The sequence below is a fragment of the Eulemur rufifrons genome, chromosome 15, assembly GCF_041146395.1.
Source record: "Eulemur rufifrons isolate Redbay chromosome 15, OSU_ERuf_1, whole genome shotgun sequence".
Lineage (NCBI taxonomy): Eukaryota > Metazoa > Chordata > Mammalia > Primates > Lemuridae > Eulemur > Eulemur rufifrons.
The window spans coordinates 2,365,811-2,379,263 of NC_090997.1; the positions used below are offsets into that span (position 1 = coordinate 2,365,811).

General features: G+C 47.4%; 2 protein-coding genes and 1 non-coding gene across 10 annotated transcripts; 2 read left to right on the forward strand and 1 right to left on the reverse strand.

Moving 5' to 3' along the window:
* Positions 1–1,740: 1,740 nt before the first annotated feature.
* On the reverse strand, positions 1,741–4,395 carry ATP6V1G2 (ATPase H+ transporting V1 subunit G2). 5 transcript variants are annotated; one of them, XM_069488608.1, is made up of 3 exons: positions 4,296–4,395; positions 2,977–3,077; positions 1,741–2,439 (listed from the first exon to the last, which is right to left on the reverse strand). In XM_069488608.1, exons 1-3 carry the CDS (start codon positions 4,300–4,302, stop codon positions 2,266–2,268), a joined length of 282 nt encoding a protein of 93 aa, XP_069344709.1. In that variant the 5' UTR covers positions 4,303–4,395; the 3' UTR covers positions 1,741–2,265. The 5 variants fall into 5 exon arrangements, with proteins under 5 accessions (XP_069344709.1, XP_069344708.1, XP_069344710.1 ...); XM_069488607.1 differs by having other exon boundaries at positions 4,284–4,395; XM_069488609.1 differs by lacking the exon at positions 4,296–4,395 and adding an exon at positions 4,109–4,241.
* On the forward strand, positions 3,722–13,172 carry NFKBIL1 (NFKB inhibitor like 1). Of its 4 annotated transcripts, none has more exons than XM_069488604.1 (4): positions 3,722–3,843; positions 5,037–5,313; positions 11,962–12,183; positions 12,361–13,172. In XM_069488604.1, the coding sequence occupies exons 2-4, from the start codon at positions 5,049–5,051 to the stop codon at positions 12,951–12,953; spliced, it is 1,080 nt and encodes a 359-aa protein (XP_069344705.1). In that variant the 5' UTR covers positions 3,722–3,843; positions 5,037–5,048; the 3' UTR covers positions 12,954–13,172. The 4 variants fall into 4 exon arrangements, with proteins under 4 accessions (XP_069344705.1, XP_069344706.1, XP_069344702.1 ...); XM_069488605.1 differs by having other exon boundaries at positions 11,962–12,138; XM_069488601.1 differs by lacking the exon at positions 3,722–3,843 and adding an exon at positions 4,488–4,631.
* LOC138396103 (U6 spliceosomal RNA) lies at positions 9,708–9,814 on the forward strand. The gene has a single exon (XR_011235583.1). It is a non-coding gene; the product is annotated as a U6 spliceosomal RNA (small nuclear RNA).
* Positions 13,173–13,453: the final 281 nt, after the last annotated feature.

Consider the following 13,453-nt stretch of genomic DNA (forward strand, 5'->3'; position numbering starts at 1 on the left):
ACCCAAAATGATGCTGGCCGGTGTAGCTGATGCCCTTGGGCCAGTTAGCAGCTGCGAGTCAGGAAGGTGTTCTGAATCCCCCGAGTGGAAGACGGGGTCTGGATTCTGCCCCAAGTGTTAAAAATAAATAGTAGGGCTTGAAGGTTATACAACATTCCATAAATACTGTTAATTCGAGCAGAACGTTCTTAGCCCGGACCCAACAGCCCCATTCCATTGTTCAGCCTGGATTTTTTCCACTCTTTGAGATGCTTACACAAGTCAGACGTGATGTCCTCCTGCTTAATAAAAACGACAAACATTTGGCCCTTTCCCTGTTAGCACACTTAACCACTTAACACTAAGAAGAAGCTACCATTATTCCCATTTTGTAGACAAACAGAGAAACAAATCAACATATCCAAAGTAATACAGCTGGTGAGGTATTCACAGCCAAAATGTAAACACCTCTAATTCTCCATTGTAGCCTGCCTCCCTCTTAAAGAATCTGATTAATGGCGATATGTGGTGGCTCAGGCCTGTAATCCTGTAATCCCAGCACTTTGGGAGGCAGAGGGTGTTGGATTTCTTGAGGCCAGGAGTTCCAGAGAAGCCTAGGTAAACAACATAGTGAGACACTTTCTCTACAAAAAATTTAAAAAAAAATTAGCGAGGTGTGGTGGTGCATGCCTATGGCCCCAGCTACTCTGTAGGCTAGGGTTGGAAAGTCACTTGAGCCCAGGAGTTGGAGACCCTCTCTCTAAAATAAAAAAATAAAGAATGTAGTTAAATACACTATGGTTTACCTCATTGGTTCATGTCCTGGATGAAGCAAGCTTATCTTCAGTGGGAAAGAAAAATAACTGATCCAAGGATGGAGTCATAGAAGGGCTGTTTTCCCAATCCTACTAATTTATTTAGCAGTATTTGTCAACTGCCTACCCTGTGCCAAGTGCTATCCAAGGATCTGGGGAAAGAGCAGTGAACCGCCCAATCCTTACAGAGTTTACATAACAGGGAGACAACACATAAATGCAAATATAATGTCAAGTAGCAATAAGTGCTATGAAGAAAAACAAAGCAAGGTGAGGGGGCAGAGTACTTGTTCCTACACTCCACAACTTTACAGTTGCCATCTATAGTCCTCAGGTTCGCAAATGAGGAACCACATGTTTCTCACTTCAGAAAAATAAAATACTACTTGCTCTTGTTTCTCTAACAAGTTTCAAAGGACAGCCATTTGGGGTCTTTGGGGAATATATAAGCAAGGAACAAGAGTGATTGAAAATGAGAAATGATGAGGCAAAAGGAGGCTGTTTCAACTCACCAATTTGTTTGCTCATAATTATTTTATTGACACTTTTTTATTGTTACAAAGGGAAAGTACGGTGTCAGGGATGTACAAGGGAAGGCCATGCATATGAGGGGACACAGCATCACCTTAGATCTTAGGAAGCAGTGAGCGTCTGATGAGTCTTTGGGGAAACAGGAAAGGGGGAAAATCCAACAAAGAGCAAGACTAGCATAAGAGAAACAAAAAGGCCACAAGATGCAGTATCTACCTGGAACCATAATACAGGGCTAAGTGAAGTCATGATTTCATCTTTTTGGAGAGTATAAGGTGTCTGGGAAAAGAGATAGAAGAAGAACCAATTCTTCAGAGAATTACTAGGGTCACAGAATAACTGAGTGGAATTAGAGAGCCACTGATGAAATTGAGGAAACAGCTGTATAGGTTTTGGCTGGTAAACGGCAGGGGGAGGGGGGTGGGGGGGTGGTAATAATATCACAGGGTTGCCATTTATTGAATCACAGCTACTGCATGCCAGGAACCATGCTAGGCTCTCCACATAATGATTCCTAATCTTTGCAGAAACCCTGGCATTATTATTATCCCAGTTTCACAGAAGAGGACATTGAGGCTATAAGGATCAGTAGCTTGTCCTGGTTGCACAGCCAGCAAGTCAGGTAAGCAAAGGGACACAGTCTGCCAGGCTCTGAAGTCAGGGTGTTTTCCATACCGCTACTTCCCAGTATTACAATTTATACAAATGGGTTGGGTGAGAATGACTTGGGAGTTTACAAGTTCCCGCTGAGGGTTAAAGAACAAGGAGATTCAGGTTTGAGCAGGACATTTACAAGTTTCATAGGAGAATTATTGGATCCTGCCTCCTAGGATTCCCAAGGAATGGAAAGGAGAAAAGAACTATGTTGGGAGGTGATTTTGATTAGGGGGTTTCTTTGAGGGAGGGAACTGGCAGAAGGAGTCAGGCCCTGTGGTGGGTCCTAGGCAGCAATCCGGTAGTTGGGGTGGACCTGGGGCCTGACGTCGCAGACCATGCCAAGAAGCTGGGCCAGGACGCGCTCTCGGTTTCTCTGCTGGGAGCTCTGCATGCCCTGCACCTGGCGCCTCGTAGCTTGCTCCACCTCAGCCGACAGGTTCCCCTGGGAGCCCATGGCCTGGGGGGGGGGGGGGCGGGGGGGGAAGGATGGAAGAGAGAAAGGAAAAAGCAGAAACAGAGAGACAAGGGTCCAGGCATGTGGAGGGAAAGATCCTGGAGCAAGGCCAAGAAGAAAGGCCCTCTCAAAAACCACTCCCATCCCACAGAAATATCCAGGCACCAAAGAGATCAATACAACACCCTTTCCTCTTAGACCTGACATGCAACTTCATTCTAAAACAGACTGTAAAATCCCCCCCCCCATTTCACCACCCATGACTGTAAAACTCTGCCCTCCACCCCAAATGTTATACTTCACAAAGATGTCATCATATTTTACATAGACTGTGGCAATTCTCCCCACAAGCTCTACATGTCCTTCAAAACTCCCATCGTCTCTTACATATCATCACAAAGTTTTACCAATGTTGTGGTCCCTGCCAGGGTTCCTCAGCCCTATTCCACCTTATTTTCTTGTTCAGTCACAGATACACCCCTCACTAGATGCGCCCACCAACTTGCACCTGGGGTCCCATCCCAACTCCCCCACACTCACCGCCTGCTGCTTGCTCTGGAATTCCTGCTCTCGTTCTCTGCGGTATTGCTCTACCTCCATCTGTGCCTCCTCCTTTGCCTGCTTCAGTCGCCGGGCCTTCCCTGGAGGCAGAAGAGAGGACAGTGGGTGGGGGTGCCCCTCCAAAATGGAATAGTAGGGATCAGTCCCTTCCAGAAAGTTATTCTGCCTTCTCACAGCCAACCAGGTGCTAGATTCTAATACCCACCTATTTCTTCCATCCTAACCAGCCTCCTGCCCCCAGCTCTCTCCCCACCAGCCTTGGGTTTTATGAAGGACTCAAATGTTTGCTGCCCCCACTCCCAATTTTCTTTCCAGACTCCTAAAGGAGGAAAGAGTAGACTCACTCTTCCTGGCATCTGCCACCTTCTCGGCCGCCCGCTTCTCAGCCTGCAGAAGCTGCTGGATACCCTGGGACTGACTGGCCATTTCTGTCGTTATGGCCGATGCTGTTTCAAATGCTACCAAGGTACCAAATGGCTCTCACCCTCCCCCCGCCCCCACTGCCCACTTCTCCTCCAGCTCGTTGCTGTAATCCTCCACTACCCCTGGGTCTTAGTGCTCCCCTCTTCCACCCAGCCTTCTGTACCGGTGTCTCCCCCAATTTGATCCTCCCAGCGATGCCTGGTCCTCCTCTCCCACCTCTCAGGCAGTACCCACAAAGGCCGCGTGGGAGCAGCAGAGACCAGGCCCAAAGCTGCCTGCTAACAACAGGTGCAAGGCCTTTCCAGTCCGGAAGGTCTAGGACTGGGGCAGGGGCGGAGAGGGGAGAAGTATTGGGGTGAGAGGAGAAGAGCTTGATTGGTGTCTCAGAGAAGGACGCATAGGGGTTGAGAATGGGGTGAAAAGGTACGGATATCATCATACTACGTGTGTTGGGAAAAGAGCATTCTGGGTTTCTCCTTAATTCTCCCATATCTATCTCTCTCTCTCTCTCTCTCTCTCTCCCCGCTCCCCCCCCCCGTCTTCTCTCGTTTCCATCTCCATCTTTTTCTATGTGTCCCAAGTCCAAATGTTTGCATCCATCTTATTAGCCCTGTCCTATGAGAATCTCCTTGTCTTTTCATGTCTTCCCCCCATCCCATTTTTAATCTGTCCCTGTTCTTGGTCTCACCTGTGGTTTTTGGTTTTGTTTTCCAATTTCACTGATTTTTATCCTGTCTTTATCTCCCCTATTTTCCCTCTTTCTCTTCTCATCTTTTTATCTACTGAACCAAGTCCTCTCTCTGCCTAGTTGTGGAGGCGAGGATAAACTTCCAGAAAGCCCTCCTTTCTCCCTCCCCTCGCACCCTTTTCCTTGCCTCTCATCCAGTCTTCCGGTTACAGGCGGACCCTTTATCTTAAGCTCCCTCGTTTTCCCCCTCCGGAGGCCTGATGGAGATCTCACCCTGTCGGGGCGGAACGACATCCGGTAACTCTCCGCCGCAGTTCCATTTCCGCCCTTCACATGTGTTTCTGCTTGCGCCATTTCCGGTAGCCTAGAGTGTCTCCGCCCTTCCCGCCTCCCTTCTCCGAGCGTCTTAAAACACAGGCATTGGGCCTACAGTTCTGGGGGTACTTGGGGAGCGGGGGCAGATCTGATGAATGACCCCTCCCCCCAGGTCCCAGAGGGAGAAGCCTCTACGTCTGTTTGCCGGGTACATTATATTCAATTTCTAGCTCATTATTTGAAATTATCTGTGACTTTTTTAAACTCAAATTTCTGCTGTTAAAAAATGTCCCCATCAGTCCCTGGTTTTTTTTTTAAGTTCTTTATTAAAAATCAAAAATTTACCTGGGTTCATGAGCTTTAAAGCAATTATTTTTCCTTTTCTCAAATTTTACATTAAAAAATTAAATCTGTGACCCCAGCCTCCCCCTTAAATTTTTTCAAACCTATCATCTGATAAGGGATCAGGATTAGGATAGGCCTCATCTCTTGCTGAAGATGTAAGAAGAAATGGGGGCTCAAAGGGAGGAACAAGTGGGAATGTCAGAGATGGACGGGAAGCACCAGCCAAGGCCAGGGTCCTGACTGCTTCTGCCTTTTTCTCCTTCCTCAGCCCAAGAGTTTCATGGCATCCACCTCCCGCCGCCAACGCCGAGAGCGTCGCTTCCGTCGGTACTTGTCCTCTGGACGGCTGGTCCGGGCCCAGGCCCTCCTCCAGCGACACCCAGGCCTTGATGTAGATGCTGGGCAGCCCCCACCACTGCACAGGGCCTGTGCCCGCCACGATGCCCCTGCCCTGTGCCTGCTGCTTCGGCTCGGGGCTGACCCTGCCCACCAGGACCGCCATGGGGACACAGCGCTGCACGCTGCTGCCCGCCAGGGCCCAGATGGTGAGTCTGCCCGGTGTGGAACAAGGTCACGAGCGGCTGATCAGATCTGAAACGAAAGCCAACCAGTAGTCGAGAAAGAAGCTAGTTATTTGGTCAGTGGGACCTAGGGAAGGAGTTAACCGGGTTGGCATTTGGCTATCATGTCTGTCTTTGCATTACTGAGCTACTACTGTCTGAAGAAGCCAACATTACCAAAACAGCAACTGGTCTTCAAATTTCGCATCTTTCTAGATAAGTAGCTACTTTGTTTCTTGTCTGATTGTTTGCCTATAGGGCAAAAAGTAGCATAGAAGGTAGGCTTGGAGCAAGATTGCCTGGGTTCGAATCCCAACTGCACACTTAATAGCTGTGTATTCTTGGGCAAGTTACTAAACTTCTCTGAGGCTCAGTTTGCCCATGTGCAAAATTAAACAAATAATAACAGCCCTTGCTATATGCCAGGCACTTCTTGAAAAGTAACTCATTAAACAATTTATAAAGTAAGTACTGATATTATCCTCCATTTTCCAGGTGAGGAAACAGGGCACTAGCCAAAGTTACACAGCTAGCTATTCACTGGTAGAGCAGAGACTATAACCCAGGTGGCCTAGCCAGAGTTAACGCTCTTAACAACTGCACTGTGTTATGTTATCCATCATAGAATTATACAGTGATTGCACTATGTTCAAAGTACCCAGTCTGTGACATATATGCTTTGGAAGTCAATTGACATAGTACATAATTAGAGCACCTGGCACACAGTAAGCACTTGGTAGATGCTGGTGATTGTTGCTCCTGTTGTTATCAACAGGTCCGTACTCTCTTATCCATAGTTCTGCAACTCAGAAACACTCGGAGCCAGACATTTTTCATCAGTCTGCCACCAAAATTCATTTGGTAGCAAAGACCTAACCTGACAATCTATGATTTTTTTGTTTGTTTGTTTGTTTTTTTGTTTGTTTTTTTCTGAGACAGAGTCTTACTCTGTTGCCCGAGCTAGAGTGCCGTGGTGTCAGCCTAGCTCACAGCAACCTCAAACTCCTGGGCTCAAGCGATCCTCATGCCTCAGCCTCCCGAGTAGCTGGAACTACAGGCATGTGCCACCATGCCCAGCTAATTTTTTCTGTATATATTTTTAGATGTCCATATAATTTCTTTCTATTTTTAGTAGAGACTGGGTCTCACTCTTGCTCAGGCTGGTCTCAAACTCCTGAGCTCAAACCATCCGCCCGTCTCGGCCTCCCAGAGTGCAAGGATTACAGGCGTGAGCCACCGTGCCTGGCCTATGATTTGTTTTTATACTACTGATGTCAACAGTCATACATTTCACTGCAGAAACACTCATGTAATTGGTTATTAGGACTGCCCAGGCCCTCCTGGGCTGCCTAAAATACAGTGTATGTACTTTAAAAAAAAAAAAAAAAAAAAAAGACTGGTCAAGTCTTGGAGCAGTGAGAAGGGAAGGAAGAGTAGAACAAGGAGTGCAGTCTGTAACTGACTACGAACAATCAATTGAGGTAAGTCACTACCTTCAGAACAGCCTGATGTACGTACTTTTAGATCAGCTCTGTCAAATCCCAGAAACAGTCCTGAAATACCTTTGATTTTTCAGGATTCAGTTGTGGAATGTGTTAATATTGTAGTGGCAGTGGAAACAGTTTTGTAGAGGTATGACCCTTCTTAACTAAAATAAAAGGTGAAATTCCCTTTCCCCGTCTGGAGATTTCCTTCTAGAGTAAGAACACTGAAGGAAAGCCTCTAGCGTGGGATGAACAACCCTACCTCAATCTGATTTGCTGCCATTACCATCCTCCAGCTCCACAAGTATATACGGGAAGCCCCTCCCCCCAAAACCTCCTCCATGTGGTTAAAAATCCCCTTTTCTTTAATCTCCCTTGACATACGTGAGATGGACTGGCATATTCAGATTTTTTGTTAGACTTAAAAACAAAGAGTCCTTGCTAGAGTGTCGAGATAGTGCAGTCATCTAGCTGGACACTGATGTTGAAAGAGGCAGGACGGTGGAAGGCAACAAAGCAGAGCGCATCCAAATCCCAGCTCTACCTTTGATGGACTGGGACGTGCCCCTTACCTCTGTGAGCCTAACTGACCTCTGAAAAATGGGAGGTGTGACAAGTAAACAAAGCAAGCACTTGGTGCATTTTTGACACCTGCTAAGTGATAGTATTTTTATTTTTCTATTACCCACTTAAGGCTTTCTGAGTAGTAAAAATGCCCCTGATAGTGTAGTAGGCACTTTTTTCATTGTCTTAATTTCTAAGATGCGTGTGAGATTGATATTATCTCATTTACAGAGGAGGAAAGCAGGGCCCAGAAGGTTCAGGAACTTGTGTGAGATCTCACAGCTGTCAGATCATTGTTTGCCAAAGGGGGACCCTCACTCAGTGCCTTCACTCCCAAACCCTGGTGTCCTTTCAGGCCTTATTTTCTCCTGGTCCCCTGCCAGCCCTGCCACCAGGTGGCCTTCCAACTCCCTAATCGAAAGGCTCATCTCATTTTCAGATTCTTTAGAGAAATGACTATATCATCTTTGAACAGATTAAATGACCCAGGATCCCCGCTGGGGGTTTTACGCTCAGTTCCCATGTTGGGTCTGAGGGATGTGCCAGTCCATGCTGCAGTAGCCGGACTGGATTATCACACCCCCTGAGATCCCTTGAATGGCTGCTACCTTGTAGGCTTTTGATAACTTCTTTTTAGAACCTACTACCCAGGGAAGGGGTCTTCGCTGTCAGAGACCACTATATAAATACACCTTAATCAGACAATAACCATTTCTTTACATGTAACAGAATTAGTGTGAACATAGAGAAACAGGTTCATTTTCTCAGTCTTCGGAAAAAGTATAAAACCCAAAGCCAGCCTGTTTTTGGTTTTGTTTTTGTTTTTAAGGTAGCATTCACTGCCCTTCTGCTCTGTGCCAGCACGGTACCAGCCAGATAATGTCCACTACCACTTTAATTTGCCCAGGAGGAGTAGGCGGCAGCCCAATTTTACCGTGGCTGAAACATCGGGTTTGTGTTCCATTTGCCTTTCCAGCCTTGCTTCCCACTGCACACCCTCAAAACCACAGCTCTAGCTGTGTGGCTCTGTCGTCAGTGGCACTGAGCACGTCTTCCACAAGCCTGCTTGGCTCTCGCCTGTCACCTTCCCTTCCACCTGATTTCCACTTTAGGAAGAGCGATCCTCCTTTCCCAGCCAGCGTAAGCCCCACCTCCTCCTTGAAGCCCTCTCTGCCCACCCCAGCTGCTGGTACCTGTTCCTCCTCTGAGTCTCAGTCGACTGCACTCAATATAAGCTTCTTGATGTTGGCATTTTTTAGAAGTGTTTTCTTTTACCAGTTAGTATGTTTGTGCCTTTGAGATGGAAGTCATGTCTTACATGGGTAAGGGAAGAGCAGTTCTTTCATCACTAAGACAAAGTAAATTTTCCTCCACAAAGTGTTCTTCGTATTTATTTTTCCCAGTATGAAAGTACAACATGTTAATTAAAGAACACTGGGGAAAGTTGATCTATACTGCTAAGAGGTGGTATTTCAAATACTGGAGAAGGGTGAACTATTTAATAAATGATGTTGGAACATTTGGCTCATCTAGGGAAAAATAGGGTCCTACCTCACACCTAACTCAAGTAAATTCCAGCAGAGTAAGCGCTTAAATGTGGCAGGAAGGTCCACACCGGATGGAGGGGTTGCACCTAGGGAGAAATAAAACTTGGAAGGCGTATTAACATAGTTTTTAAGTAAAAATATAAAATAAAATAACTTAGGAGTGTCAAAACTTTAGCTTTATCTATGATGATTTTATTTCTCTAATATAAAACATTGTTGTAAAAATGACAATATATCAACATACCCTGTGATAGGAATAGGGGTGTTTATTGTATTATACTTTGTACTTTTTTGAATTTTTTAAATTTTTTTTTTTTTTTGAGACACAGTCTTACTCTGTTGCCTGGGCTAGAGTGCCGTGGCATCAGCATAGCTCACAGCAACCTCAAACTCCTGGGCTCAAGTGATCCTTCTGCCTCAGCCTCCCGAGTAGCTGGGACTACAGGCATGTGCCACCATGCCCAGCTAATTTTTTCTGTATATATTTTTAGCTGTCCAGATAATTTCTTTCTATTTTTTACTAGAGATGTGGTCTCGCTCTTGCTCAGGCTGGCCTCGAACTCCTGACCTCGAGCGATCCTCCCGCCTCAGCCTCCCAAAGTGCTAGGATTACAGGCGTGAGCCACCGCACCCAGCCTGAATTTTTTAAATTTTTAAAGGTAAAAGTAAACATATGTAAAAATAGTAGAAAAAAATACAAGGGAATATTTTATAATCATAGGGTAGGGAAAGCCTTCCTAAGAATGAAATTAAACAAAAAGTCAGAAAAGAAAATATTGATACAGTGCTTGCTTTGGCAGCACATATACTAAAACTGGAACGATACAGAGAAGATTAACATGACCCCTGCGCAAGGATGACACGCAAATTCGTGAAGCGTTCCATATTTTTTATAAAAAAATAAATAAATTCATAAAAAAGAAAATATTGCTAGAGATTTAACTACATCAAAATTTTAAAAGACAGGTGGGAGAAAATAATTGACAATATATATAATACATACAATATAGTATATATAGAACTCTCATATTAACATATATAAGAGGATTGATGATATTCAATTTTAATAAAGGAAGACTCAGGCAGACGTGTATATTCTCGACACAAACTTATTGAGAGTAATTTGGCAAAATTGCACATGTTCCTTGACTCAGAAATTCCACTTCTGAAAATCTACCCCACACACTGTAACGAGTCCACAAAGATACACTTATGAGGCTGAACATTTTTGGAAACAGTCTATCGATTGGGGGTAGGGAGATTTGTTTCGTACACACAATGGAACACTAACTGCACAGTCATCAAAAAGAATGAGGTAGACTGTATATATTCCTGTGGAAAAATATAAACGAGATGTTAAATGAAAGCAGTGAGTTGCTGAACAATTTATGTGATATGGTCACATAACTCTGGATAAATTTGTCATATGCATGTGTTTATGTACACCAAGACGAGACTGAAAGGGATCACAGCAAACTGTTAATAGTTAACAAATTTATTCTCCTTTCCTTAAAAAGAAAAAATTTCAACTTAATTACATCCCTTTCACATTAAAATATCAATTAAATAAAATTGAGGGGAAGCTACCTATAGTCCTACTACTCAGGGACTAGAATTTTTACATATTTTTTTCCAGTCTATTTTTTTCAACTATAGTATTTGGTCTCTTTTTAGGCAGTGATGATCAAATCTTCTTTACAGTTTTGTAGCCAGTTTTTTTCTACACACAAACATTATTTGTAGTGGCTGTTTACAATTTTATGGCGTATTTTACTTATCATGTTTTTATAGCTGGAGGCCCTACTCCTTAAAACCTATAAATTTAAAACCTCCCATGCAAGCCTGAACACCCACCACCCTCATACCTGCAGCAAGCCATGGTGTGGAACAAGCAGTGGAAAGACAGGACTGGGTACTTGCTGGGTGGGACAAGCTGGGAGGGCCTGTGACAGGTCGCAACAATACTGATCTTACCCTGATGTGGTTGAGGTGGGGGTGGTGGGCCTTGGCCAGCCAAGGCTGGGCCCGTTCTGTCTTCCTGCCTTCCTGGAGGTGACGGGTCAACCCTTCCCCGTCTCATCCTTCTGCCAGATAAACAGTACTTGCCGGCACCACCGAATACAGAGTTAAGGACTGCCAGCCTATTTCCTCCTGCCCTGGTGAAAGAAAGTAGGTCCACAGGAAGGAAGGCTGCCTCCCTTACCTTCCTCTGTCCCCAGAATGAAAGAAGTGGTTGGTGGCCATAGCAGGTGGGCCTGGCCAGGGTGCCTGGGTTGGCAGTGAAGCAAGCAGCGTGGCACTCAGCTCACCCTGGGCCCGATGCAGTGAGGTCAGGACTCAGGAAGAGGGGGACTCAGGAATGGCAGTCCCTCTCGTGTTTTCTCCCAGTCCCTGGGTGAGACCGAGTATCTCACTCAGCCCCCTTTCACCTGCTCTGGTGCCGGGAGCGTTTCTGTGGCTCAGACTCGCGTCTGGTCTGCCTCCACACGCCCTCCCGCCATCCCCGAGTAGTGCTGGCTGACACAGATTCCCCTGGAACATTTATTTTACTCAGTTTATTGAAAAGTGATATAAAAAGGTAAATATTATATATGTGTATCTTTATAATGGTACACGGTAGAGTGTTCAGATATTTTACCAGTTGATGTGTAGTTTCAGGTGAGGAAATAAGGACTATATGGTGACAATATTTCAAGCTAAAAATGGAACACATAATCAAAGGATTTTGCCACTGCCTTGGTGACTAGAGGCAGGCCAGAAATCGTCATTTGACAGAGTAGAATTCCCAGGACACTAAAATAGTTTGTGGGGACATGGGTCAGAATATTTTAAACTCCCACACTTATTGTGCATGCGGTGAACTATCAGCATGTATTTGTCAGTGATGGTTATTTCCTGATACCCAGGAAGCATCCATGTGGGCCACCCTTCCATTGCCCTAGACCAAGGGAGTGAGTGACCGGCAGGATTCAAGATGGCGGCCCAGCCGAGGCGTGGGAGTCCCAGCTAACTTCTGCTCCCTGCTCTCCCACCAACAGCCTACACAGACTTCTTCCTGCCGCTGCTTAGCCGCTGTCCCTCTGCCATGGGAATAAAGAATAAGGATGGGGAGACCCCTGGGCAAATTCTGGGCTGGGGACCTCCCTGGGATTCTGCTGAAGAGGAGGAAGAAGACGAGGCTTCCAAGGAGCAGGAGTGGAGACAGAAGCTGCAGGGCGAGCTGGAGGACGAGTGGCAGGAGGTCATGGGGAGGTTCGAAGGTGAGGAGTCCACTGCCATCCACAGCTGCCCTCCTTCCCCACTGGCCGCTGGCCTGTGCCTGTGCATGAGGGCGCCACCCTAGGCTCCTGCGCCCTTCCTCTGTCTCCCTGCCACTCGGGGCCCACCACCTCCTCACAGCCTCCTTCCAACTACCCCCATCCTGCCCTTCCAAACAGATGACGCTTCCCGTGAGACCCAGGAACCCGAGTCCTTCTCAGCCTGGTCAGATCGCCTGGCCCGGGAACATGCCCAGAAGCGCCAGCAGCAGCAGCAGCGGGAAGCAGAGGGATCCTGTCGACCCCCACGGGCTGAGGGCTCCAGTCATAGCTGGCGGCAGCAGGAAGAGGAGCAGCGGCTCTTCCGCGAGCGAGCCCGGGCCAAGGAGGAAGAACTGCGTGAGAGCCAAGCCAGGAGGGCGCAGGAGGCTCGCGGGGACCAAGGGCCAGAGCCAGCCAGGGCCAGGCCCAGGGCAGAGCATCCCAGAGGGGTGGGGAGGGGCAACCTCTGGCGCTTTGGCGATGTGCCCTGGCCCTGCCCTGGGGGAGGGGACCCAGAAGCCATGGCTGCAGCCCTGGTGGCCAGGGGCCCCCCACTGGAGGAGCAGGGGGCTCTGAGAAGGTACTTGAGGGTCCAGCAGGTTCGCTGGCACCCTGACCGCTTCCTACAGCGATTCCGAAGCCAGATTGAGACCTGGGAGCTGGGCCGCGTGATGGGGACAGTGACAGCTCTTTCTCAGGCCCTGAATCGCCATGCAGAGGCCCTCAAGTGACCCTAGGGAAATAGCAAGAAACTTCGGGCGTGGAGCCTCAGGGCTGAGGCAGAAGGAAGGGTAAGGTCAAGGATGGGGACTACAAGGAAGAGCCAGATGCTGCCCAGCGGAGGACATGGGTGGGAGCGAAACTTGTAACGAGCGAGGGTGGGGGGCATGGGCCACCACTGCTGCTCCTTGACTCTGCCATTTCCTAATAAGACCTGGTTCCACATCTCACTCCTGGTGTCTCCTCTGCCTTTTTCCCTTGCTGTGGTTTTCATCACCCATGACATCTCCTTTCCCTCCCCGCCTGCCGAAACCCACAGCTCCTACGCACCTGCAATGCGCACGCTCGCGCTAACGCCTGCCCTCAGCTGGACGAGAAAGCCCTGCTGGCCCACCCCCAGCCCCGCCCTGAGAAGGCCCAGTTTGCCCTCCGGCCTCATTCTGCTCCCTATGCTGGGGTCCTGTCCACTCTGCAGTCTGCGGCTGGAGAAATAGATGTGAACAGAGGCAAA

Bases quoted from the DNA above. Each gene is read 5' to 3' on its own strand.
- ATP6V1G2 (XM_069488606.1), bottom strand. From the start codon at position 3,423: ATGGCCAGTCAGTCCCAGGGTATCCAGCAGCTTCTGCAGGCTGAGAAG. The intron at 3,078-3,341 runs GTGAGTCTACTC...TTCTGCCTCCAG, and splicing joins GGTGGCAGATGCCAGGAAGA to GGAAGGCCCGGCGACTGAAG. The intron at 2,440-2,976 runs GTGAGTGTGGGG...CCCCCCCCCCAG, and splicing joins TCCAGAGCAAGCAGCAGGCG to GCCATGGGCTCCCAGGGGAA.
- NFKBIL1 (XM_069488601.1), top strand. From the start codon at position 4,575: ATGAATGACCCCTCCCCCCAGGTCCCAGAGGGAGAAGCCTCTACGTCT. The intron at 4,632-5,036 runs GTACATTATATT...CTCCTTCCTCAG, and splicing joins CCTCTACGTCTGTTTGCCGG to CCCAAGAGTTTCATGGCATC. The intron at 5,314-11,961 runs GTGAGTCTGCCC...TCCCACCAACAG, and splicing joins TGCCCGCCAGGGCCCAGATG to CCTACACAGACTTCTTCCTG.